The sequence below is a fragment of the Notolabrus celidotus genome, chromosome 20, assembly GCF_009762535.1.
Source record: "Notolabrus celidotus isolate fNotCel1 chromosome 20, fNotCel1.pri, whole genome shotgun sequence".
NCBI classification, from domain to species: Eukaryota; Metazoa; Chordata; class Actinopteri; order Labriformes; family Labridae; genus Notolabrus; species Notolabrus celidotus.
Window position 1 is genome coordinate 20,794,275 of NC_048291.1, and position 27,713 is coordinate 20,821,987.

Sequence of the window (27,713 nt, forward strand, 5' to 3'; positions counted from 1 at the left end):
AAACGCTCCTTCTCCATTCATCATAATGACTTAGGCCTTTTTTTGTTCATTGTTACACTTACTACAGACAGTACATAGATATTGAGATTACATAGAGATTTTTATACTCAAAACACACAAATACACAATAACAAATATATTTTATTTTCCTCCCCGAAAAAACAGTGTACACAGTGTACATCCAAACCAACACAAAGTTGCACATACAGTGGTCTACATACAAAACAACAGAATAATTTACTGTATACAGTTACAGTAAAAAAAAAAAACTATGCTGCATCCTCTCTTCTGTTTTGGCCTTGCCACAGCACCTCATCCACATCACAAGCAATGTTTTCCCTGTCCAAGCAGCGGGGGAAATAAAGCTCTGATTTCTAATTGTAAAACTGTGTGACAGGTGTTTGCCCATGTGATGAGTCAGTGTGCTACTAGTAGGGCAATTAACTTTAGATTTTGAATGCCAGTGTGTTCTGTGAAAACTAAAGATTTTCTTCATGAAAATTGTGCCACATGCAGAGAATTGTGTACTGTTTTGAAAAAATTGTGTTTTAGAACTGCAATTTGAGTGTAAAGCAGGAATTGTGCTTGTAGTTTAGCAGAATTGGTTCAGGGGATTGGTAGATGGGTTACATGTTGTGGTCATTGTGTCTGAAGTACCAGTATTTGTATGTAAACAATTTAGAAAAACTGTAACAGTAATATGTTCCCAGAGCCTCTACTGTCACAGAATAAATAATAACTTAATCAGCTCTCGTAGACTGCTTCTTGTTTTGTAAAACTACTCTGCCAGAGGTAATAATAATTATAATCTGAATTTGTTGACAGTCCTATGGTTGATTAATCTGACAAAATGTATGTACAGGAGACAAAAGATGCATTACAGGAGCTGTTGATTGCCGTGGAAGAAGTTATAATGATATAAATATTTTTATAGAGCACTTTTCTGAATTCATGTTATAAGTGCTTTTCAGTAATAACAAAGCAGGCAAGTAAACAGATAAAACTAGTACACCGAAGTCCGGAGAAGCTCTCCAATAAAAATCTGTTTTCAAATGAAGAGAAGCATGGATTACAATAAGTGACGTAATCAGTTTGAGGGGCTGGGGTGATAAAAGGGGGCACCTCCTTTCAACCCCCTAATACTCACAGGGCCTGATCTACTAAGATCCCAAATAACGAGCGCTAATTTGAGTGTGCAAATAATAATTTTGCACGCGCTATTTCTGGGCGTGTTGCGGGTAATCTACAAAGACTGCGTGCGCAAATGATAACGAGTGCAAAAGTGGTGCGGACCGCCCTATTTTAATGAGGATTTTGCGTGTGCTATCGGCTGTCACCATGTAGAGTTTGAGAGAACAGAGTGGTCTTAAGCGATAAATGAAGTTTGAAGACAAGGAGTTGGAGGTTTTAGTGGAGGAGGGAAATAAACACACTCGGTGAACTCCAGCAGACATCTCAGCGTTAGAAACGCGATTTGGGAGGCCATCTGTGAAAGGTGAATGATGTGAGAAAAAACAGAAGATCTACCAATAGAAATAAACGCATCTACTCTTCTCCAAAACGCAATCAGTGTTTGATGGAGTTTAGAGAGCGATTTGATGAGGCTTAGTCTGCCACTCTTGCTCTAGAAAAGTTAGGCGTCACTTGGATGAAAGACAGTCACCCCACTGTCCTAGGGAGCAACTTTCGGGTGAACGTTTTCAATGCCTGAGATCATCATCCAGCAACTGTCCCAAAGATTCACCAGCTTAAATGGAACTGGGAACATGTTTGAGTCAATTCGCCCCAACACACTGCTGCAAGCACGAGATGAGGAGTTACGCAGAGCTGCCTGGCGCAGCTCAGTGAGCGCTCATTCACATTAAAACTAACTAAAATCATGTTATTTATTGAGAATGACCGATCAAAGAAAATGGACATACAGTGCATCGTGGACAAGTCCGCGGAGCTTAAGCTTCGTCCAAACAGTGTGAGTATATAGCCGAGTACTTCGTATTGATTTTTTGTTTGTATGTGAACATGTGGGCCGCTGTGCCAATTTTACTAAACTTTATAGCTGTTGATACAGTGACCTACTGTGCTCTCATTAGTTGAAAAAGTTAAAGTGGGTGTCAGAATGATGCGGTCGCTATCCGTGGTGCTGAACTGCTTTGAATATGTGTTGTTTTATCATTATTATTTGTTATCTTGGTTTGATTGACTAAAACATTTAGTATGTTTGTAAGCCCAGCTTTTGCGGGCATTTTGTAAAGCGATGTTATGATGAGCTTTACAGTGACCGCAGCCAAGTGTGCGTACGCTGTGCCAGTTTTGCACCTGCCTTTCAAACGTGGCTAATATAGACGCAAATACAGCGCGCGCTATCTGCTTCAGGTTTGATAGATCACATTGCGTGTGCTAAATGATTACATTTGCATCTCCTCCTCCCAGTATGTTGCGCGTTCTGATGATCTACACGATGATCTACATGTATTCTGCATATTCATGAAGGCAAACACGCTAAATGATTTGCGAGTGCTATTTTGCTCATTTGACAGACGCAATCCTCGGTGCTCCCGTTAGTACGTCAGCTTTGCGCGCGCTATCAAGTTTGCACGTGTTTTTATACACGCAAACCTTAGTAGATCGGGGCCCACAGTGTAGGGTGAATTTGAATGTATTGATGCAGCGGTAACAAGAAGGGCGGCTGTGGCTCAGTGGGTAGAGTCGGTCGCCTATCAATCGGAAGGTTAGCAGTCACATGCCGAAGTGTCCTTGAGCAAAGACACTGAACCCCGAATTGCTCCCTCTGTTGTTCAGAGGTGTGTGAATGTGAACGAATGAGATGAGCTAAAACTGATGGTCTCTTACTGTAGCAGCCTCTACCTTCAGTGAGTGAATGGTATGAATGGGTGAATGTGACGAGTAGTGTAAATAGCGCTTTGAGTGGTCAGAAAGACTAGAAAATGCTGTATAAGTAGGCTACAAGTCCATTTACCATTTACCATTTGGTAGTTCCCTTGATCGTTAGCTGTAGCTGCCCCCAAGCGGTCAATGTGATCATGTCAGGACCACGGACAGCTCCCTGGTGCTCGCTGTAAGCTTCAGGATGAGAAGTCCAACCGATCCTTTCACATATAACTTGTTATTGAAATTTGGACTCACATCAACAGAAATCACTATCAGATCACCTCAGAGCACGGATGTGTATTTTGAATTATAAAGACGTTATTCCTTTATTCCTTTTTCCTTAATTCAGATCCCCATTAGCTGCCACTAACGCAGCAGCTACTCTTCCTGGGGTCCACATAAAACAAACATAACATACAAAATATACATGAAATACACAACTTAAAATGCAACAAACATGAACACAGGAACAGAAAAATGCAACAAACATGAAACACAAGAACAGAAAAATGCTACAAACAGAGAATACAAAAACTGAATATACTACAAATGTAAGATGCAACAACTGAATATACTATAAATGTAAGATACAACAACTGAAAAGGCTACAAACATAAGATAGAAAACTGAAAACTTAAAATGCTACAAACAGGAAATACAGCAGCCGGAAATCCTTCAAACATAAAATAAAAAGCAAGATTGTTCACTAATTGTTACAAAACTGAATGTGTCGCAAAGATGACGGTTTCATATGCAACATAACCGTTTTATATATCACTTGAAACCAGTGATGTTTTCACATATAGCCCTACAAAAACAATATGCCTTCTAAATTTACACGTGGCTCATTGAAAGTCATGTTCATGCATTTAGCCTTTTTCTGAACTGTTTTGTCACACGCGTTAATAATAGTCCTTGCTTATTAAAACATGCAATGATTGTTTAGCCATGATATCGTAACACCTGCCCGTCCAATCAGCAGCTGCCCTGTACACTTAGTGCTCACGTATTGTGTAAACTCACTTCACGCGTTAGACATGGGCAACAGCCAGGAGTATTGACGTATAGAACTGGGATTTGCTTTATCAACTCAATGCACTGACCCATGCAGTGAGGTTTGATACTGCCCCATGTTGGCTGAATTTGATTAGTCGTGGATTGGAGGATTTCTCAGCTTCTTCTTGTTGTAGCCCCAAATCAGGGAATTTTTTTGCTGCAAGAGGTTACTGGAGTTTCAAGGCCAATGGTGTTTTGGGGCGTAGTCGAAGTGATGGTCCGGTGATTCGCGCTGTTGCAAGAACTTGACAGTAAGTAATTACATCATTTGGATTTTTCCAGGAAATACAATACTTACGTGTCGATATACGCTTCCTATTTGTAATCTGGTGACGTAGAAAAAAACAGATGGAGTTACTAATAATGAACAAATAGGCGCGCGTTATCATTTGATTGAATGGGTTTTAATTTTTACCTGAGAATGGTGGAGGGGTCCTATAACTCTGAGCTCCTGTTCCTTCTTCTTTGACTGTGTGAGTGGTGTCTCGTGCCAGACTGGTAGACAGTCTATTATTGCTTCACGCCCATGTCATGTCCTTAAAATACTCCGCCCAATTTCATTGAGAAGAATCTCTATGAGCCGTGACCGTGATCAACGTGGATACTGTATCAACACAAAAGGCATTGGATGGGTTTGTAGAAGTAATCCACAAAACAAAAATGTCCAGTACGCATGACACACCCCTGATGGACAAAATAAAGAGCAAATCAAATAGAAAGTACGCACACATGTACCCACACTGTATCACTTTCATGCTTTTAAAACTTTAGTCTATGATCCCCTCTGAGGGGATCCTCCCTTTCAAGACTGTACGGCCCAAGAGATAAGCCTATAGTTACTGGCAGTAATTTCACCGCATTGACCCCTATGTTATTATCAACAGATCAACCAATCCTGTAATATTCAAATAAAGAGTCTAGATATGCAGGCCTGGAAATTCACTGCAGCGTATATGCTCCACGTTCCTACAGTCATATTTTTGGTTCCATTCTCATGAGTATAACCTATTGATAGATTTCCTGCCTGACTTGTGAGGAGCTGTTTGAAACTGTATCCTTCTGAATCCGGAAATTGTAAAGATTAGAGTCATTAGATCAGGGTCAAAGGAATATCTTAGAATAAAAATATTCAGCTTGGACACAGGAGTCATGGCTTTTTATTGTCGAACTTGATTATCATTTCTGGCCATGTCTTGACATGTTTTACTTTGTTTGGGTGCTATCACTTGGAATGTTGTGTTCAGGACTTTTTCTTCTTCTTTTTTTATTTGTCCTGAATTCAGTGAGATTCTTCATATTGTAGGACTTAATAACAATTTAATTGTATTCAGAGTCACATTGAGAGGTCTTTTTAGAGTTATCTTATTCAAGCAGCAAGATCTGGGACCGATCCCAATGCCACGCAGCCTATCTCGGAGGTGGGCCGGTGTTGCCCATGCCATGCTTGGTGTATAAAAGCACCCACAGTCCAGTGCTCTTCACGGCATTCAACCTCAACCACAAGAACCAACAAGATGACTTCTCTCAATCCTAAGGACATTACCACAGTCAAGGCCTTCTGGGGCAAAGTGTCTGGCAAGGCAGAGGAAATCGGCGCTGATGCTCTGTCCAGGTAAATATCACCCCAAAGAGTCTCATGGCCTTCCATTTGCCCTCTTTTTACTCATGAACTCTGTGACATTTATTTTCCAGGATGCTGGTGGTGTACCCCCAGACTAAGACCTACTTCTCCCACTGGAAGGACTTGAGCCCCGGCTCTGCCCCAGTGAGGAAGCACGGAAAAACCGTGATGTCTGGAGTTGCAGATGCTGTCTCCAAAATTGACGATTTGACAGGTGGTCTGCTGAGCCTCAGCGAGCTGCACGCCTTCACTCTGCGTGTGGACCCTGCCAACTTCAAGGTACGTGTAAAGGGTTATTATTTTTTTACATTAAAATGAGATCCAATGTTTTCACAGTGATCAATGAGTTTAATTTGGTTTTATTCTCCTTTCTTTTCAGATTCTTGCCCACAACATCCTTGTGGTCTTCGCCATCATGTTCCCCACGAATTCACCCCTGAGGTCCATGTGGCAATGACAAGTTCCTGGCCGCCCTGGCTCGTGCCCTGTCTGAGAAGTACCGATAACGGTAACCAGGACGCAGGCATGCAGCATGAAGGACGGCAGCTTGGGCTTGGATTCTCTCTGTCAGTCTAAATATACAAATAAAAGATTAAATGCAATGGAACTCCTTCTGTGACTGTTATTTTTATTTTAAACACACACACACACACACACACACACACCACACACACACACACACACACACACACACACACACCACACACACAATTTGATGAGTTAAAGTTAGAGTTACACATCAAAGAGCAGAGAATGTTTTGTACAATGTCTTATAAATAGATCATGATCGGTATAATGTTTATGTATAGCCTATGTATTGAGGGCCTGTCTTAAGTGACCTCAGTTGAAGATTTTTCTCATCCAAAGATTAAACAACAAAAAAATGTCCTATTCCAGTATCGCAGTCTTATGTTTACATTGCATGCATCACATAATTTGATTCCTGTTGTTAAATAAGTTGGAATAACGCTAGTATTTCTCTTCTTGTGTTATTGTTTGTGATCACTATCACACTTGATTTTAATGTTCTATATTTTATCTGGGTTTAAGAGAGCAGTGAGGTTAATCAAGCTCACAGGATAAGGTCCTGCCTTGTTTGGACCCATCAGTCCTTTCTGGTTAGTGTCCTCATACGGCAGACTTTCTTGGTCTTCTTCTAACTTCAACAAGTGCTCATTTTAATCATTTTAGTGTATGACCATGCGTTGGCAGCCCACTGGGTCTAAAGCAGACGCTGAAGGTTACCTTGTGCGTTTTTCATGAGACAGTGCAGTAAAAAAAAGTATGGACACGGTGTAAAATGTTGATTAAAACAGATGATGAAGTTTCCAAATCATTCAAACTCTATGCCTAATTAAAACGTGGTTTACTCCTCTCCGAGAAATCTCCGCGCAAATTGCTCCTAATGGGATTAAAGTAGTCATCAAAATCAAATTAAATTAAATTACATTAAATTACATTAAATTACATTAAATTACATTCAGCATATTTGAATGTTTTTATTAATGATTTATAGTTTATTGTTATTTTCGCAGTGAACAAGCAGAAACATGCAGTGGCACCCTGAACAGCAGAGATCACACAGAAACTAAAGTAAACACATTACAATTACATGCATACAAATATCAAAATAGATTAAAAAAAATAACAACAACAAATACAAAAAACCCCCCTCCCCAAAACCAGATGCCTGGACAGCTTAAAAGTTGAGTTTCTTGTCAAATTCTACCTTTTCTGAGTTGGAAACTTCAGACAATAAAAATGAGTGATACTGCCCCCACTTCAAGTCATACTCCTCCACCTTAGCTAGAAGTCTCTATGATAATCGTTCTAGTGCAGCAGGCTGACCAAGAGAGGTTACCAAGAAAAACTCTGGTTAAAACCACATGGAAGGCATCCTCAGCACCAGTTTTAACCAGAGTTAGGGGATATCCTGGCCAGTATTTTTTTCTACAGTGGTATGTCCAATAAACTATGTTTAGAATGTTAAACTGTATCAATTCTCTTGACATGTTTTTTCAATTCCTAAGAATTCGACCCCATTCTGCCTCTGTAAAGGGCACCTGTAAGTGAGCTTCCCATGATGATTTAAGGGACCATTTATTGAGATCTGATGCGCTAAGGATCCTAGACTAGTAAGCAGCAGATTCATGACCACGCCCAGATAACATATTTGAATGTTGAAACTTTAGACATTTCATTGTTTTATCAAAATATAAACACATTCCACATTTTTTTTCCCAGTACGTTTCAAAAAGTTGGGACAAGGACTACAGAACACATAAATGTTTTTGTAATATAAAGATAAAATTATATATAATATATATATATATATATATATAGAGAGAGAGAGAGAGAGAGAGAGGAGAGGAGAGAGAAGAGAGAGAGAGAGAGAGGAGAGGAGAGAGAGAGAGAGAGAGAGAGAGATGAATGAGGCGGAACCTTTTACTTAAAACATTTTGTTCCTGTCGACTCCTTATCAATGTAACACACCACAGCCACAACAGTGCATGGATGTCAGTATTTACCGGAGTTTGGGACCTATTTCTGACGAGTTAGACCGACCTTAGACCGAGGCAGCGGTTTTAAAGGATACACATATAAGCACGAGTAACACAGGTGGACTTCATTAGACCGGAGGTGACGTTACAGAGCACGAGCGGCTTGATAGTGTCGCAGCTAACGTAGGGTTAGCAAGAATGCTAACAAGATGTTCAACCCATCAGCCGGGTTACCAGATGAGCGAAAATCCATGTACAGTCAGTCCCAGCACAGTGTGTACAAAACTGGAGACAAAACCAGCCCCATAAGCGTCATACTGGTTAGCTCTGGCAGCCGAGGGAACAAACTCCTCTTCAGATACCCTTTTCAAAGAGTGTCTGACTGTCCGTCATCTCTCACAGGTAGGCGTAACTTCATGTGCAAGAACTTAATCCATTACTTCATATCTGTTATTTGTTTTTGGGGAAACTCGAGCTGTCATGGTCGTACTGTCATACTATTTAACATATACTGTATGTGCAGGTGGGGCAACGAACTGTCATTCAGTATGCCATAATTCAACTCAACTCAAATGTATTTATAGCACCTTTCATACATAAAAACATGCAGCCCAAAGTGCTTCACAGAATAACAGAGAGACAGAAAACAACAGCAATGGTAAAATTATAAGATGTATGATTGTAAATAAAATACTTCAAAATAAAATAAAATCAATACAGTAAAATTAATAAAATAAGTAATAGTGGAAAGAAAAGTTTAAAATAAGGTCGCGTTAACAAGATCAGATGAATACAAGAAATAAATAGATAAATAAACAATTAAATAAGATAATAAATGTTAAAGCAATGATTCAGATAATAATGGTTAAAATAATAATACAAAATAATACAAATAATAGTAATTACGTCCATGGCTAAAAATAAATTACCCCAAATTAAAAGCTAGATTAAAAAGGTAAGTCTTAAGATTACTTTTAAAAAGACCCAGAGAGCTCGTTGTTTCAATGTCCAGAGGCAGAGAGTTCCATAGCTTAGGCTCAAAAACAGAAAGCTCTCCAGCCGGTGCTTGTGTGAGACACAGGAGGAACATTTAAAAGGGAAGAATTTGAGGACCTCAGTGATCGGGTTTGGACATAAAATGACAGGAGATCAGTGATGTATGGAGGAGCAAGGCTGTTAAAAGCTTTAAAAACAAATAAAATTACTTTAAAATCAATTCTAAAAGAAACAGGGAGCCAGTGCAGAGTTTTAAGAAGAGGGGCTATGTGATCAGGTTTCTTTTTTCCTTGTTAAAACTCTGGCAGCTGCGTTTTGAACAAGCTGCAGTTTCTTGAGAGACTTTTTGGGCAAACCAGTAAAGGGAGTTGCAGTAGGCAATGCGACTTGTGATAAAAGCATGAGTTAAAATTTCGGCATCTAAAAGTCAAGCAACATATTTTACCACAATCAAATCTGAGGTTTCATATAGCAGGAGGAGGAATATGTCTTTGGCACATATTTCACACTGAAATTGTTTGACTCAATGTGTATTGATTGTTTTTTGCTCCTCTGATGTATGTCTCAAGAAAATGTATCAATAATGATTATTATTGTTTCTGTCTGCAAGCAAAACAAAGAAGTCCATATGCACTGAACACCAATGGAGAGGGTCCTGAAGACCAGGATGGGGATTCAAGGTAAAAATAAAGACAGAAAAGAAGGAGAAGAAAATTTCAGACTTCATTGAAACTGATGGGCTTATGAAAATACATAGTTTCTGTAGTCATGTATCAAATAACAAGCATACACAACCTAACTCTAGATTACTTTATTTTGTGAGCTTTGGTAGTATGAACATGGGGTACTGATTGTTTTGACATGTAGGTTATGTGATGCATTGTTGAGCTACTGTACATCAGACATTTTCAAGCTAATCACAAGTGGTTGAGCAAGAAACTGTCACTCATAAAAAAAGGTAAGACCCCAAACAAATTGTTGCTTCAACAGATGGGATGACTTTTTTATTTACAGAGAAGAAGAAGAACGAGCAGAGGTGTTTTACACTGATGCAGCAGACATGATGTCCACATCTGTCCCTGTCACCACACCATGTGTGATTCCTTTTGGCTTTTACTATTAAACTGAGCTCTATCTGTTATACGGGGAATAAAATCTGCTGGTGATGAGCAACATCAGGATAGACACAAGGAACTTTTTACAAACATGCAACATGTAAAAAAATAAAGGCCAGACATTTTTTTATTTACAATGGAAGGTTTGTTGCAGAAATGTCATTAAATATGAGCCGCAAATAGACAATGCTAAATTATGACCGTTGACAGTTTTCTCCAAAATAAACATAAGCAGGTTAAATTGAGACATGCGTAATACATCTTTATGTTCCTGCTTAGACAAGCTTTATAAATTTAAAGGGATATTTCTGTACATTTGAAGTGGGGTTGTATGTGTTACATGTTACTAATAATTGTACGAGCCAAAACGGATGCTGGTCAGCTAGGCCCCTTCAATGAGAAACTGCCAGGAGAAACAGCACGCAAGCTAGGCTTCAGTTTTCTACAGACAGGTCTGAGCCTGCCACATAATTTACCTAAATGTAAAAGACTCCAGTCTAGACACTAATCTCAGTTTAGGTCTACGCTCTATACTTTTTTCAGCACTTTACTTTGCCACCAGAAAGCTAAATTGTTTTTGCACTATTTGCAGACACAACACAGACATGCTCTCCAGCATGCAGCGCACTAATCAGCTGCTCGAGTCTGCAGGCTTCAAGGTGACAGAAATACAAATATTTCGCACACTTGGACCCGTCTGCAGGAAACAGTAGCCTAGATGTGCGTGATGTTTCTCCTGGTAGTTTCTCTTTGAGGGGGTCCGAGCTGATCGTCTAGTACACTCACTAGTGACATGTAACTAATACAACCCAACTTCAGAAAATACTGAAATATCCCTTGAAGTTAAAAGCAGAAATACAAATGCTGTCAAAGTGGAACAGGAACTGAATTTGTTAGACCCAGCAGAATTTGCAAAACGATATGAACCCCTCCCTGCAATGTCAAGGTTTTTAATGTCTCTTTCTGACTAACATGTGAGACAGTGTGGCTGATTTCAAAGTTAGCTTTATAGAAATGTGATATTGAAGAGACTACACTCAGGAATATAACAGTGAACAGCACAACAGAGCCATTTACTTCACTTCATTACACACATTAACTTCATTTAACTCAGGGCCAGCAAGCTCAGTAGACTACTTAAAGAATGAAAGGAACAGATACAGTTTGAATTATTTTTAAATCAACAAAATTTTAAGACAAGTCAAAAAGTGCATTGTTTTATTTTTTGAAATGAGGTTGTATGAGGTACTTGTCAATAGTAAGTGTACCCACAAAGGATCCTGGTCAACTCCGCCTAGTTTTTGAGAAACGAACAAGAGAACTCTCATGGAAGCTAAGACATCAACTGCTGCAGACAGGGTCAGCTCTACCATGTACTTTAGCTAGCTACTTAGGCAACACATGCATATTAAAGGTGACATATCATGCAAAATGGACTTTTTAATGGTTCTCTAACTGAAATATGTGTCCCTGGCATGTCTACGAACCCCCCGAATTAAAAAAATCCATTCTGCCCCTGTTTTGATTTCTACACCTTTCTGTAAATGTGTCTAAAACGAGCCGTTTCAGACTTCCGTGTTTTTGTTACATAACAACAATATCCGGTCCGTCACGGAGTCAGAGCTCAGAGCTTATTCAGCCCATAGACTGTGGATGATTTTTATTTATCATGGATAAGTGCTAGCGCTAGTTAGCATAGCCACATAGCTACATGTTGGTAGCTGTGTACCAAGACACATGTCTACATACTGATGAATAAAACAACAAGAAACACAGAATATGTGACCAATCGTTCAGAAAGGTCCTGCTACAGGCGCCTCTCTGTCAGGATCAGATTCTGGATCAGATTCAGAGGGTTGAAGTAACGTGATCTCTGAGCAGCCGTATATTCAGCCAACATGTAAACATTAGATCAACGTGCCGGAGAGCCGAGGGCACATCCACTTCCTGAAGGGGTGTGGTCAGAGAGAAAACAGAGTGTTCTGAGGACTGCTGAAGAAGAGGGATTTTCAGGCAGACCAAAATCTGATTTCAAAGTGTTTTTTTGAGCATAAACTTTAAAGACATGTTTTGGGGACCTCTTAGACCAATATATATTGATGAAAAAAGCGTGATATGTCACCTTTAAAGCTAGGCAAACACAGTGTATTTTTGTGAGGCCAAAATATGCAGACCATGGGCTGTGTTGGAACAAAGAACAGCAACAAAAACAGTGAGAGCTGAAAACCTAATTTGAAGACAAACTGCGATTCAGCTTGTCTAGTTTTCTCATTTAACTTCTAAAATTCACCAAAGTTTGTAAAACAGCGTTCAGTGAGGCAGAGAACTCTGGATGGTAAGTGATACGAGCTGCAGTATGTGAACCGCTGGGTTCCTCTGATTCAGAAAGATCCTTAAGGTACTGTTGTTACTGAGTCCCTCTCATGACAGCAGCAGCTCCCTTGGTTCATGGTCATGGATCTCTCCTGCTCCCCAGTTAGCACAGAAGCTTCTCCCTGCTCTCTTTCAGTCTGTTGAGACTCACTCTCAACTCAACTCAACTCAACTCAACTCAACTTTATTTATATAGCACCTTTCATACATAAAAACATGCAGCCCAAAGTGCTCCACAGAATAACAGAGAGACAGAAAACAACAGCAATGGTAAAATTCTAAAATGCATGATTATAAATAAAATACTTAAAATAAATAGATTATTATTATTATATATAGATTTTTTTTCTGTTTGCTGACTGAAGCAGATACACAATTTTTTTCTGTTTGCGTGTTTATGAATATCTGTAAATGTAGGAATGTTGCAAAAAGATGAAAAAAGCAATACAATTGTCAATAATAAAAAAAATCAATACAGTAAAATTAATAAAATAAGTAAGAGTGGAAAGAAAAGTTAAAACTAAGGTAGCGTTAGCAAGACCAGATTAATACAAGAAGTAAATAGATAAATACATAATTAAATAAGATAAATAATTTTTAAAGCAATGATTAAAATAATAATGATTAAAATAATAATTAAAATAATAATGATTAAAATAATAATTAAAATAATAATGAAGTCCAGGTCTAAAAATAAATGACTCCATATTAGAAGCTAGATTACAAAGGTGAGTCTTAAGTTTACTTTTAAAAACACCCGAGAGCTCGCCGCTTTAATGTCCAGAGGCAGAGAGTTCCATAGCTTAGGGGCGTAAAAACAGAAAGCTCTCCAGCTGGTGCTTGTGTGAGACACACGAGGAACATCTCCCTCTGTTGCTGGCGGAAGAGCATGAATGTGATGTAAAGTGGCTTTTTGAAGGCAAAGTAGAGCACTAAAAAAATTCTGAAAAGAGCGTACACTTACTCTGACAGGATAGAATTGACATTGTCTGCAGCTGCTGATAGCCTAGCTTCCATCCTGGATCTTCGAGTGGTTTCTCAATGAAGCAGCCGAGCTGACCGGGATCTCTTTTCTAACCTTTATTGTAAACCAGCTGTGTTTTTCTCCTCTTTTTGGGGGTACAAGATGGGTTGTGTACAGAAAGTCATTTTAACCAAGTTGCAACAGTTTCACAGCATATTTTAGGATGACTGTATTAATTCTGTTGAGATGGCATTTAAGCTCATGCATCCATTTCCCAACATTAATGAAATAAATGCTGTGTTCGAGGAAACTGGTTATTTGCTTGCAACCAAATGCAGTCCAGCATTTTCATGTCACTATACCACATGTTTATGTCTCTGTTTGGGTTGTTTGTTTTTTATGTCCATTTTATGCATTCAGCCCAACTGTGTGTTGCATTTTCCCTTTTGTTTGCTTTTTTTCTTCTTTTTTTTATGGCCCAATTCCCATTTCAGACAATCTCCACTAACTGACGAACAGTTGGTAGCAGGGTAAGACCAAATCATTCTAAACCACCTTTCCTTCGCTTAGATCACCCCTGTCTTTTTTTACTCCCTTCTCTCCTTTTTTGTGTCCTTTATGGATCTCCCAACCCCTGATCTCAGTTTACTCCTTGTAAATTACCAGTCGTAGATCCAGTGAATCGATGCCTTGGTTAATTCCTGATTTCACTTTTACTTTCCTCTGTACTGTTTGCTTTAGAAAAAACAACTCTTATCAGTTTACAAGTTTAATTATCATTGATTATACGACTATTAGCATGTAGACTCAGCAGTGCAAGCAAATTCAAATGACAATAAAACAACGACAGCTCTGTCTTTTCAAATTGTGCTGGCGAGGTAAGTCTATAATGTGTTTCATTTCTTTTTATTTCTGGAATTTAACGCCTTGATTTTGATCCCTTTGATTGCAGCATGAGTTAATTAAGAGAAACCAGCATGAGTCTTTCACATTCTTCATTCATACAGCGACTTCACTGTTTCTGCAAGGAGGCCTCTCCTCTTCTCCTCTCTCAGTAGCCACACAAGCTTTTTTTTTTCATTTGTACTCTTAATCTTGAATTATATTCCAGGCAGATGCATCTGATTAACACAACACCTCTTATAGACAGGAATGTGAACAATAAAGAACAATCAGAGCTAATTTTAATTTATCCCACACGTCTCAGCTGTTTCTGTTTCCGGGGCTCTCTCAGCCTGCCCTGCACACTTGACTTACTGAGTCTGCGCTTCCTCTCTAAAGGTTCTCTGACATCATCCTGGCCACCTGGCCACCAAATCAGACATATGTGGAAAGAAGTTTGAACTGAAGATAGATAATGTTCGGTTCGTGGGACACCCTACTCTTCTTCAGCATCCTACCATCATTCAGGTACTAAAACATGTAAAGGCATTTCTTACTTGATCCAAAGTTCAAAGTGTTATGTAATTCTCTTTGTGAAATAAACTCCTTGGCACCGTTTGGCCAAAGAGGAAGTGATTCATAGGGCACAGGAAAAGAGAATCTATTTTTGCAGACATGCATCATGAAAAATGAAGTAGGCCCAGTTCAGGAAATATGTGTAGATTTTCAGAATAAGGCCCAAAGTTGAATGACAGGAAAAAAGAAGTATGAATTTATGAGAAAAAAAGTCCTGATTTGCCTATTTTTTTATTTTGAAGTGGGACATCTGGAATGCAGCCTGTACTCAAATTAGGATTGTGGAGCGTCTTGTTAAGTTATACTTTTGTAAAGGTGACATTAATAACTGAATACTCAGTCTTTTAGCACAGGGGTTCCCAAACTTTAGTCTGCGACCCTGAAAATAACAGTGCCAGAGACTGGAGAACCCCCCTCTGTCCTGAGGTGGTGAAATGTTGCTCACAGTCGCATGCAAGAACTCGATTAGTACACCAATACAAAAACAGACTTATTTCTTTGTCATTTAAGATAGGCTAAAAGCAGCATAATTTCCTCAGGGGTCATGTGGCCACAAAGTAAAGAAGAAATTGATGCCATTTTTCTTTATTAGAATCAAAATTGAAAATACTTATTTGCTGCTATGTGAAGAGGTGCTAAACTGCTTTCGATTGTTTCACAACAATGACAATAAAGATCTATTCTCCTTTATCTATCCCGGGGGAAAATCAGTAAAATGGGGGTATTATCTAAAATTTTGCTACATGTTTTAGTATACATTTTTACAACAATGGATAAAATATGCAATTTTAGATCCTTCTAAATATGTATTGTTTTTTAAAAATTTATTTATCTATTTTAGTTATTCACACACATCACAAATGTACATCTATATATATTCAGTAAATATTTTCACAATGGTTGGAGGTGTGGAAAGGGGTGACCCCAAGGAAGCTATTTAAAGCTTTGAGGGGGCCCAATTTCCCACAAATAAAGTGGCAACAGACAAGATACAACAACAGCATACTAACAGACAACAAACACAAAAGACAATCCCAATATTGTGGTTACATGCGTAGATTAGTGGGCGCATTGATATGATCAGTAAATTAATCATACATTGCAAGAAGTTGCAATTTTAGCTTTGTTTTGAAGATCGAGATGGAATGTGACATTTTTAACCCATCGTCAAGCTCATTCCATATCTGGGGCCCTTTAGCATACAATGCTAAAGCTGGTACATTTTAACCTTAAGGCATCTTGCAACCCCCCAATCAGTGCCTGGTGACCCCCCTTTGGGGACCACTGTTTTAATACATCAGCTCCACATTGTCAGAAGTATCAAGATTCTCATAAGATCGTGCAAAAAAACGAGTCCATTCTGCAGACGCATGGGCCAATAGGCAGCATGTGCAACCGCTGTTTGTCGTCAGCTGTTCAGTATAGCTTCCCTTCATGATCCACACTCCTCACTGCGTCCCTAATATCCTACATGTTATTTTGGTGCATCCTCTAAGATTACATAGGTATGAGTTATACATAGATTTGCATTATTTGGGGCAAAGATAAGTTGATGAACAGGTAGGTGTGGTGTTGGCATGCTGAAAGTTAAGTTGAGTCTGTGTTTTCAACACAGCATTCGCCATACTTAGATGGGTGATGTTACAGAAACAATGACCATGTTTCAGAGAGTGTATTCAATGGCTCAAAAAACTGGTTTTTGTTTCTTATACATTTGAAGGACGAAATTAGCAAAGCCATAGCAGGTAACACTTTGTCCTAAGGCGATGCCAAAACTGACACCAACCAAAAGCTACTCATTGGAGCTTTAAAAGCACCAGAAGTAGATAGGAATCATAGAACCAGATGCGTTGTATGATTTCACTTGTTCAGGCGACGACGTCATCAGAATAGGAGCACACTAGTTGTAGTGGATTCTAATAGTTTGATGAAAAATTTGAGGAGAAAATTGCCAGAAACAGAAGAGTGATGCTGAAAAACGTATTCAGAATAAACAAAATGTGACGGCTGTTTTTTTTTTTGACAGATTTCTCTTTTTTTTATTCAAACTTTTCTTTTTAAAGGAAGAAAATAATACAAGTACAAAAATGGCAAAAGCAATAAGTACAAAAAGCAAACTTAATCATCTTCTAAATACACATGTAAAAGCAGGATCATTTTACTGTGAGTAAGAGTTCTGTTTTCAAAATGTATTATCTAAATTTTAACATTTAGCAGTTTGAATTAACATTACACAATGAAAATAAAACCCGGCTACATTTACATTGTGCATTTATTTATATTGTATTGTAAAATTCTGATGCGTTTCTTACCTAAGAATGAATCCCAGATAAGAAAACTTTGGGTAACGAGAATCTTCTCGACACCTGCAAGGTTAAGAAGGTTAAGAAGGTTAGGCGAATGAGGCCCATTGTTAGCGTCATTATGTTTTGTTACCCTGTTGTCTTAAACTTGATGGCGCATTAGGAATGATGAGTCGCTCTCTGGGTCGTCAAGACAAAGCTATCTCGAGAGGAAGGGGTGCAGATGGTGATAAGAACATGTGAAAATTCAAACACAAAGTAGGTACGTGAACATATTCCATTATAAGGTTTGAAAAAAACAGGGACAGTTTACACAGTCTGCAGTTAAGAAATTGAGCATTAATTACTAAAGAGCTCATCAACACATCGCTGACACAGTCACATGTTTTTGTGAATTTGTTCATTTTCATGCATCCTGGGTAATATATTCTTTGTCTGTTTGTGCAGGTTTCGAAGACTGATCCTTCACCGAAGAGAGAAATGCCAACCATGATCTTATCAACGTGGTGTTTGCTCTGCGGTATGAAAAACATTTTACAATTACGACTTAATATGTCATGTTCCAAAAGTCCCAAACCAGTATTACAATTTCACCCTGCATCATTATTTCAATACAAGCACAACAAGGTGAGCTGACTGTGGGCGGGATGAGTAGATTTTATATTTTGTTAATAGGAGGCATGTTTGTGAGTGATAACATTCCAGCATACTCTATCTGTGAGGGCAGTGAGAACTCAGAGGGAGGAGGGGCAACTTTAAACTACCTAATCATGCTGCCAGCAAGGGCCAGCATGGTCCTGCCCATGCTGAGTCATTGTACTCAGTAAGCCTCATACAGCTGGGTTGGGGTCTGAAAATGGTTTGTCACTTTTTGTCAATCTGACCAGCTGCTGTGGTGCCTGTATCCTGGGAGTAACCCCTGTGGGTTTTTCTAAAATCTTAGCTTGTTTTTACAATCAGACGTTATTCCTGTTTATTTTATACGAGAGAGGATGTTTCCCAGACCTCATTACCTATCGAAGGAACAGTATTAGAAAGACCTGATGGTAAATTCAACTTGTTACAAGAAGGGCAAACTCTGCAGACGGGGTCCCCAAATAAACTAGCGTTAAGGCTTTTCATTGATAGGATTTACTCAAGTGTTTCTGTTCTTCATAGCAGTAAAAATAATGATTTGTGAGGCATGTTAATTGTTGACTCCTGTCTGTCGGCCTGGCTTAATAATGCCAAGATTTAAGGAGAGATGGCATTCTGCTTTAAGTATTGTATTTGTTCTTGTTATATGGGTTGAGTGATGTGTTAAATTCATATTTTTAATTCCCATCATCCTCAAGTCCACATATTTATAATATATATACATAAATAAATCTAAACCAAAATTTGTGTATTTATATTATATAATAAATATATATAATATATATATATATATATATATTGTGTGTTGTTTGTGTTATATTATGTTTTATATCCACACATATATATAAAAAAACACACATATATATATATATATATATATATATATATATATATATGTTGTGTATATTTTTCATATACACATATATACATAGTGTATAATATTATATTTATGCAAATGATATGTATATCAATATATGTAATTAACAGTTAACAGGTAGGGATTGGGTCACGATATTTGAATATTCAAATAATCAAATAATCATGTAATAATAAAACATGGAATCATACATGTTACCATTGTCTCATCTTTAAAATGTATTGTTTCTGGTGTTTTTTTTACTAGCCCCTGGCTGTAATGCAATTCAACCGCTTAATGGTGGTTGTAAGGCATCTAAAAGCTGTTCGCCTTTTGCCATTAGATCATTTTGTAATATTCCAAATAATGTAAGAAAGTATAAGTGCCGGGGGGCTGGTGGCCTAGCAGTCTAAGTGCCAACATACAGCAGCTATAGTTCTCGTTGCAGAGGTCGCCGGTTCAACTCCCGGCTGCGACCATTTGCTGAATGTCTTCCCCGACTCTCTACTCGCCACGTTTCCTGTCTCTCTTCGGCTGTCCTATCAGTAAAGCAAAAAGTCCCAAAAAATTAAAGAAAAAAAGCAAAAACTTTGCACAGTCATCAAATGGGTCTCTCTCCTTATGTCTGGGGAGGGGAACTATTTGAATAATCGGGGAAAAGTTAGCATTGATTGTCGAATAGTATTTCTACTTGAAATGTCCATCTCTATTAACAGGGTTGTTGGTTAAATCAGCCAATTAGTCCTTAAAGCCACACAGAAGATGACCTGGGTTGGATTTGTTCAGTTACCACCTGTGGCTGCATGTCATTCCCCAGTTTCCTTCTCTATCCACTGTCCTGTCTCTGAATAAAAGCCTCAAATATTCTTAGATAGTAATGATAAGAAGAGCTAGCAGGCTGGATATGTTTGATCTGAATGCTAACTGAGCCACAACTTAAAGCACTAGTGTGGTAAAACAGTCTCATTTGTGATCACTCTGCTGTTTACATGTTTCTGTTTGAAAACATCTTGTTAATCCTCCACTCAAGGCGAATGCTGACCCGTCCGTCATCAGCTGCATGCACAATTTGTCCCGCCGCATCGCCATAGCTCTGCAGCACGAGGAGCGCCGCTGCCAGTACCTGACCAGAGAGGCCAAGCTGATGCTGGCAGTGCAGGACGAGATCACCACCATGACTGAGAGTGAGACACACAATCTACTCCACTCTGCTATTGACTGCTCTGTCTGAATCAATCTTTAGAAAATGTCTCATTTTACAGAACGTTGTGAAAATGTTGTATCTTTTTTGTTTTAATCTTAGCGGATGGCACCCCCCAATCCCCATTCAGACAAATCCTCCCCAAATGTAAACTGGCCAGGGACCTAAAGGAGGCTTATGACAGGTGTGTGATAAAGCATGTGTTGATATTACCATGCAGAGATTTGTATCGCTCATACAGCTGACTCCAGGGTGTTTGTCATTTCAGCTTGTGTACGACTGGTTTAGTGAGACTTCATATAAACAACTGGCTCGAGGTGAGCTTCTGTTTACCGCACAAGATCCACGTGATTGGTGGCACCTACATCCCGCCTGAGGCATTAGAGCGCTGCCTTAAGGCGATACGGTGGGTCGATTTGTTTTTTACTTTCTACTCATTTGTTCTGAAATAAAACTTTCTGGGGTTGACTGGCAGGATACCAGGAGAGTAAAGCACGCAGGACAGACTTTAGTGTTTACATGTTTTTTAATCTTGGTTTACTCATCAGGCCACACCTCAATCAGCTCCTCTCGACCGTAAAAGGCCTCTTACATCTCACTTCAGATACTCAGCCCATTTCTTAAAGTACACTAAATGTTATACTTCAAGTGTTCTAAGTAGACCTGTCTATGAATACAGTCTTTATAAATCTTTGTTGTTATGCTCTCACTGTTGAGCCACAGCAGGTCAACAAGCTTTACAAGAAGTCTCAGACTTTTGAGACTTCAGGAAACCCTCCAACAGCTTGTTATCTCAAAGGAGTTTTGTGTCTTTAACAGCTGATTAGGGGCTCAGTATTTTCAACAGCTCATAGCTGACTATTTCTAAAGCATCGAGAGAAACCATGTGAAGTTTGCTGAAGGTGACACTGCCACCTATTGGTACTTCAGCATATCGACATCAGATTTGTAACCAATGTCTACCTCTCTCTTATTTCTGAAGCCAAATGAAAGACACAAGACATGATTTGTGTACACTCAACTGTGTGATCAAGAAAGAGCTTTAAGGCTGAGCTTAATTTGATTTCATCCCGCAGACCCTATCATGCCCTTCTGCTGCTGGAGAGCGAGAAGGCCATGCTGAGCCAGCTTCCTGTGGACTGCTCGCCTGCGATGGTCCGCCTCATCAAAACGTGCTCAGCGGTGAAAAACCTGCAGCAGCTCGCTCAGGATGCTGACCTGGCCTTACTGCAGGTGCACACCAGTCACTCGGCCTATATCATCACTGCACTTCACAACACTGAGTTTGAAACTTTATGTATTAAAAACACATCTTAAAATTTGAAGCACCATGTAATAAGGAAACTAGGAAACTAGAAAAAATGAGGAAACCATGTTGATAGCAAAAGAAAATGATCAAAGTATCTTCCTATATTATTTATGATAGAGGGACAAATTAAGGTTCCTTTGACTGTAAAGAACCATTAGACTTTGAAATGTGGCATAAATAATCCAAATTAATTTTGTCAAAAAAAATTAAAAGCTGTTTACTCAGGTAATGTTCTGCATTGGTGTTGTTTTACTGCCATCTAGTGGACAATACATGTACACTCAAGGCAGCTCTGACAGCACAAGTCTAAGCAGTACAAATAGTTTGTCTAGTGTTTGCTTTTAATTGCAGAGCTCATTGTCATGTGCATCATCTTGTGGTGCACATGACACTGATTACTGGCTTTAAGATGAATTAATTAATTGCAAGTACTTGCAAATATTTATTATACACTGTAAGATGCATTGCATTACAGCTAGACATATTACATAACCACACTTCTAGATGATTATTACTAACTCCCACATTTTAATGTTACCTTTAGTCAGTGTTGATTCCCAAATTAGCCTATTGCAGTGCGTACACCCTCCACACACATAAGTCAATGTAATGTAATTTAATGCAGTGTTGGGGCGCCCCCCCCAACAGCGGACCCCGCCCCCCTTGGAAGTTCAGTAAATTTTATTTTCTATATAGCGCCAGATCACAGCAGAAGTAATTGAGGGTTACCTCTCATATAGATCAGGTCTATAACTTGTTCTTTTATTAAACAGACTAAATATCCTTATGTTATTTATCTTATTTACATGACGGGATGTCATTATGCTCCTCTGCTCTCTGTATCACATGGCAGCGTTCCGCTCAATGCGCACACAGACACACAAACACGTGCGTTCACATACACACATCACAAAGATACGATAAATGTTTATCAACAACTCGGTTTTTCCAAAAGAAAACGAGACTATGACGAGCTGAAGTGCATCACTGATAATACAAACTCTGATGAAAACTTAAGAAGGACCGTCGGACATGAACAGTTCATATTTTCCCCGCTGTGTGTCTAATCTTTAGAAATTAAAGCTATGCATTCCTGTGACAGGCTGAGTTATTATTGGGGGGGCTCAGTGTTAGCTTGGTCTCTACCTGCAGCAGGTGTGCTGTGTGAACCAGTCTCCTCATCTTCATTGAGGATTTTTACCCCCCGGTGTGCGTTAGTGACAAAAACACAACCGGGGGACGTCTGTTTAATATTTGACGTTTTTGCCGCTCTCACTGTAAAAAGCTCTGCGTCTACAGCTTGATTTAATCCAGTTTGGTGAAACATCAGACACATTTAGTAAGTTTTGATCAACTCCTTGGCATCAAAGAGTGCCGTGAGCTGACTGTTTGTCCAGAGCGCCTGTTACTGCAGGTGCATTCAGGGACCGTCGTAATAGTGCAATGTGAGAATTAGATATAGTGTTCACATGAAGAATGTTTTCTTTTGACTTTTTTGCAGGCTAGATTATTTAACATAAGATATTACAAAAGCAAAAGTGTTAAAAGAGTGAAATGTTGACGATTTTAGTACTTGGTAGATAGATAGATAGATAGATAGATAGATAGATAGATAGATAGATAGATAGATAGATAGATAGATAGATAGATAGATAGATAGACACACAGACAGATAGATGGACAGACACACAGACAGATAGATGGACAGACACACAGACAGATGGATGGACAGATAGATAGATAGATAGATAGATAGATAGATAGATAGATAGATAGATAGATAGACAGATAGACAGATAGATAGACAGATAGATAGATAGATAGATAGATAGATAGATAGATAGATAGACAGACACACAGACAGATAGATAGACAGATAGACAGATAGATAGATAGATAGATAGATAGATAGATAGATAGATAGATAGATAGACAGACAGACAGACAGACAGACAGACAGACAGATAGATAGATAGATAGATAGATAGATAGATAGATAGATAGATAGATAGATAGACAGATAGATAGACAGATAGATAGACAGATAGATAGATAGATAGATAGATAGATAGATAGACAGACACACAGACAGATAGATAGACAGATAGACAGATAGATAGATAGATAGATAGATAGATAGATAGATAGATAGATAGATAGATAGACAGACACACAGACAGACAGATAGATAGACAGATAGATAGACAGATAGATAGATAGATAGATAGATAGATAGATAGATAGATAGATAGATAGATAGATAGATAGATAGATAGATAGATAGACAGACAGACACACAGACAGATAGACAGACAGATAGACAGATAGATAGATAGATAGATAGATAGATAGATAGATAGATAGATAGATAGACAGACACACAGACAGATAGACAGATAGACAGATAGATAGATAGATAGATAGATAGATAGATAGATAGATAGATAGATAGATAGATAGATAGATAGACACAGACAGATAGACAGACAGAATGTAAGACCAGTGATGTGCAATATTCGAGTGTGACTAATTTGTGTTAATCTTTCCAACTTGTTATTTTTTTAATCCAAATGAACAAGTGGATTTGACAACCTTAATTTTTTATTTTTGTTTATATATCTTTTTCCTTTTTATTTATTGATTATTTTTTCCTTTTTTTAATTTTATTATTATTTTCTTGTAATTTTTCCCTTTTTTTCCAACCCTAATTATTTGCGAATAATTTCCCCTCTAGATCTTCCAAATTGCTGCACACTTGGTGTATTGGGGCAAAGCGATCATCATCTACCCACTGTGTGAGAACAACGTCTACATGCTGTCTCCTCACGCCAACATCAGCCTGTGAGTACTCATGATGTCATGAACGTCAAACCATAATGTTGCAGAGCTCTGAATTGAGATTTCAAAAGTCTGTATGTCTAAAATCAAAACTCTGTTAAGAAAGAACTAGGTTTGATCATTTCTTGCCTTTTCTCAACAACATTGTGCAAGATGGAGGAAGTCTGAGAATAAGTTGTGCCTTCTCTCTCTGGACAGTTACTCGCCATTGGCTGAGCAGTTTGCCCAGCAGTTTCCTGGCCATGATCTGCCCTCAGTGTTAGCCAAGTTCTCACTTCCTGTTTCACTGGCGGAATTCAGGAACCCTCTGGAGGCTCCGGCACAGGAGGTGAGACTGTTGTAGTAACTTTACTCCTCCACACATGAACACAGAGACACACACTACACTCATAGACAGCCTGTAGACCCCTGAAATATACATACATTTACAATACAATAACTATACTGAGCATGAAATAAATAGGATTAATTGTTGAAAAAGACTGTGGGAAAACATGCACTCAGTTTTTAGCATATTCTTCCTTGTGTTTGTGAAATAATCCTTATTGTCGTTCACAGAAATAACAAAAAAGTTCAAAACTTTCTTTCAGTTTACTTCAAATACTCCTCACTAGGTTGTGTTTACTTTTCCACTGCTGTAATAAAAAACAAACAGACTTCTTGTAGACGTTTTCTTCTAAATCCTCAGAATACACCGGGCTATTAATGTAAATTTAGAGAGTGTCTTGTAAGAGCAGAACCATCTGGTGTTCTCCTATGACCCATCTCGTTTTGGCAGAGCTGCCGCAGCGTTAGTGATGAATTATAAATGGCAGAGGGACATCAGCTCGAAGCTCCTGCAGCCTCCATTTTTTATGAGAACAAGATCAGGGCCATGGCTGTTACTTTTGGCTCTATTTTGAGCCTGACTGGTACCCACAGCCCTTTTAAAACTTGCGCACCCCCCTGGTTAGAGGGCATGAGAGTGTTCAGTTTAACTTGTTTGTCCTGCGCTCCGCTGAGATGCACTTTGCTGCTCCTCTCCCGAACAGGCTCAGCTGATCCAGATGGTGGTGTGGATGCTCCAGCGCCGCCTGCTCATCCAGCTTCACACTTATGTCTGCCTGTTGGTACCGCCCAGCGAGGACGAGCCCGGAATGAGAGACGAAGACCTGCCACTTGCCGCCAGAGTGGGAGGCCGCAGTCTCAGTACGCCGAGCGCTCTCAGCTTCGGCTCCCCGAGTAAGTCCTCACTCAGCTCTCCTCTCAGCCAGATTCTCTAAGATGTAACAAGGTAAAAATAGCTTTTTGGTGCTGTGTCTACTTCCTACAGCCAGCAGTGATGACATGACGCTAACCAGTCCTAGCATGGACAACTCCAGTGCAGAGTTGCTGCCCAGTGGGGACTCTCCGCTGAACAAAAGGATGACAGAGACGCTGCTAGCAAGCCTGTCAGAGCACGAGAGGCAGGTTATTCTGAGCATCCCTGCTGCACAAAATCAAGAGGACCTGCGGATGTTTGCCAGGTAACAAAGCACACCTATAATTACAGTTGTGCATAAAGTTTGCTCAGCTCGCTCTGACTATCCACTTTTAGAGTCTCAGATAGTACAACCCTTAACAATGTGGGAGTTTGGGCTGTTTGTGACAGACATTGCCGTATCATGAGGGCTTAAACAGTCCTTCTTGCAAAACTGTGGGCACAAGTCACAAAGAATTGGCGCTTGTACAAGTAATGACAGCCTGAATGGTAAAATTTAGGGCTCCATTTTCACAATGAAACTCCCACTCTAACCCACAGCTACCAACCGCACAATAAAGAGCACTAGATGACTAATGCCTCATTTCTTAAGAGTCATTTTTTTAATAGAGTTTATAAAAGCACACAAAAAAAAACAATAGAGGGACGACAAAAAGCGTTAGTGATACTTCTCTTCATTGTTTTTCTGTGTTTTCAACACATTAAGAAGTATTGCACATGAAGTGATGACATTTCTCAGCTCTCATGTGCTTTCTTTCTGTCCGCATCACACTCTTATAATTTACCACACATCATTCCACAGTCCTCGTGCTGATTCTGCAAAGTCTGGCACGACTTGAAAACAGATTTTATCAGACCTGTTTTTCACAGCAATCTCCATAAACTTGCATAGCCGCTGATGTCACTTAGTCTTAAGGCGCCGTAGCATCAGTGTTAAATCTTGGTGACTCATGATGTTATAAATCACTGCAGAAGCCATGTGTCTCGGGAAAAAGGAAGATAAATAGGCACTGTTTTTGAGAACAATGTGGATTTAATTGCATCTATAGAATGGTGTAATTTGTAATTAAAAGAATCAGCTGGCGAATCAAGATAATTTGCCAGCTGATGTTGTGTGTATACTGCAAATAGAAAATGCATAGCAAGAGTACCAATCCAGTCATCAGTGTTGTGTTTCTGCACAGAAATTAAAAATGTCTTCACAGCAGGAAAAAACACTGTCTCATTGTTGATTTAAACAACTAATGACTCAGAATAACCCTCGCTCCTATCTCATTTGTCTGTCCGGTGTATCGACTCCTTCCAGGCTGCTTCACTATTTCCGGGGACATCACCACCTGGAAGAGATTATGTACAATGAAAACATGAGACGCTCGCAGCTCAAGACTCTGTTAGACAAGTTCCGCAGTGTCCTTGTGGTGACCAACCACGAGGATCCCATTATTTCAATCTTTCAGTCACCCATGGAGTAACGGTGCAGCAGCAGCAGCAGCAGCAGCAGAGACGGTATCAGCTCTCAGCTAATGGAGGCGACGTCGGTTTGACAGCGCTTAAAAGCCTGCTGTTCTCACAGCTAAGTGCTATCAGTCAACCAGATGAAGTGACACATTAATTGTGTTAATATGTGCAAAGTGAAGAAGGAGCTTTCTTTTATGAGCCTCGTTTGTTTACAGTATTAAATTATTTTGTACATACCAGAAAAGCCTTGAGTGTTTATTCTTTAAGCTTCAAAAGTGTTTAATTTCTCACTTCAGATGTGTGAGCTCATCTGCACTGACCACAGAGGGGCACACTGAGTAATGATTATTCCAGACCTCTAGCTACCTCTCCTCAGGAATCCCAGAGGTGGGGAGAGAAAGACGGCAAGAAAGGACGGACTCTGAACATCAGACAGGCTGTTTTTTGCACAGAGGGAAAGAGAGAGTTCCAGACATCTGTGAAACCACTGAGAGGAGAGATTCAGATGTAAGACTTCAACAAGAAATACTAATGAGTGAACAAAGGTATATTTCAGAAATTATGATAAATTAAAGCTCCTGTGAGGAATTCAGTGCTGTTCATGTAACAAACTGAAATTAAAACTGATGCCTCTTTATAACCAACAAAAGCAAAGGAGACCGTGACCGATAAGGTAGATAATTTCTATGTAGTTATTTTTTATGCCACCGCTTTGAAACCCATCTCCACCCCAGCACCTCCTTTATGCTGTGTCTGATTTCACCAATGTCATATGTATTGCCACTGATGCTCGCTCTGTTCTGTACCCAGGGGGTCTTTGCTGCTGCTCTCCCTGACTTGGCTTTTCATGCGCACACATGAAAGAGATAGAGGAGGTGTGCTCTCCCCACTTCAGGCTT

At 39.2% G+C, this 27,713-nt stretch overlaps 2 protein-coding genes across 2 annotated transcripts; both read left to right on the forward strand.

Annotated features, from left to right (window-relative positions):
• The first annotated feature begins 4,719 nt into the window (after positions 1-4,719).
• Positions 4,720-6,173, forward strand: LOC117832211 (hemoglobin subunit alpha-2-like). Its single transcript, XM_034711250.1, is given in 5 exon segments — positions 4,720-5,557; positions 5,638-5,845; positions 5,946-5,988; positions 5,991-6,017; positions 6,020-6,173. Coding segments are annotated over 5 exon segments (429 nt in total). The 5' UTR covers positions 4,720-5,459; the 3' UTR covers positions 6,073-6,173.
• A 1,858-nt stretch (positions 6,174-8,031) lies between these two features.
• nprl3 (NPR3-like, GATOR1 complex subunit) lies at positions 8,032-27,058 on the forward strand. Its single transcript, XM_034711740.1, is given in 15 exon segments — positions 8,032-8,469; positions 9,674-9,743; positions 14,797-14,819; positions 14,822-14,925; positions 17,724-17,779; positions 18,538-18,553; positions 19,799-19,952; positions 20,072-20,153; positions 20,238-20,375; positions 21,046-21,202; positions 24,013-24,119; positions 24,315-24,444; positions 25,148-25,337; positions 25,429-25,621; positions 26,663-27,058. Coding segments are annotated over 15 exon segments (1,779 nt in total). The 5' UTR covers positions 8,032-8,276; the 3' UTR covers positions 26,829-27,058.
• The last annotated feature ends 655 nt before the right edge of the window (positions 27,059-27,713 follow it).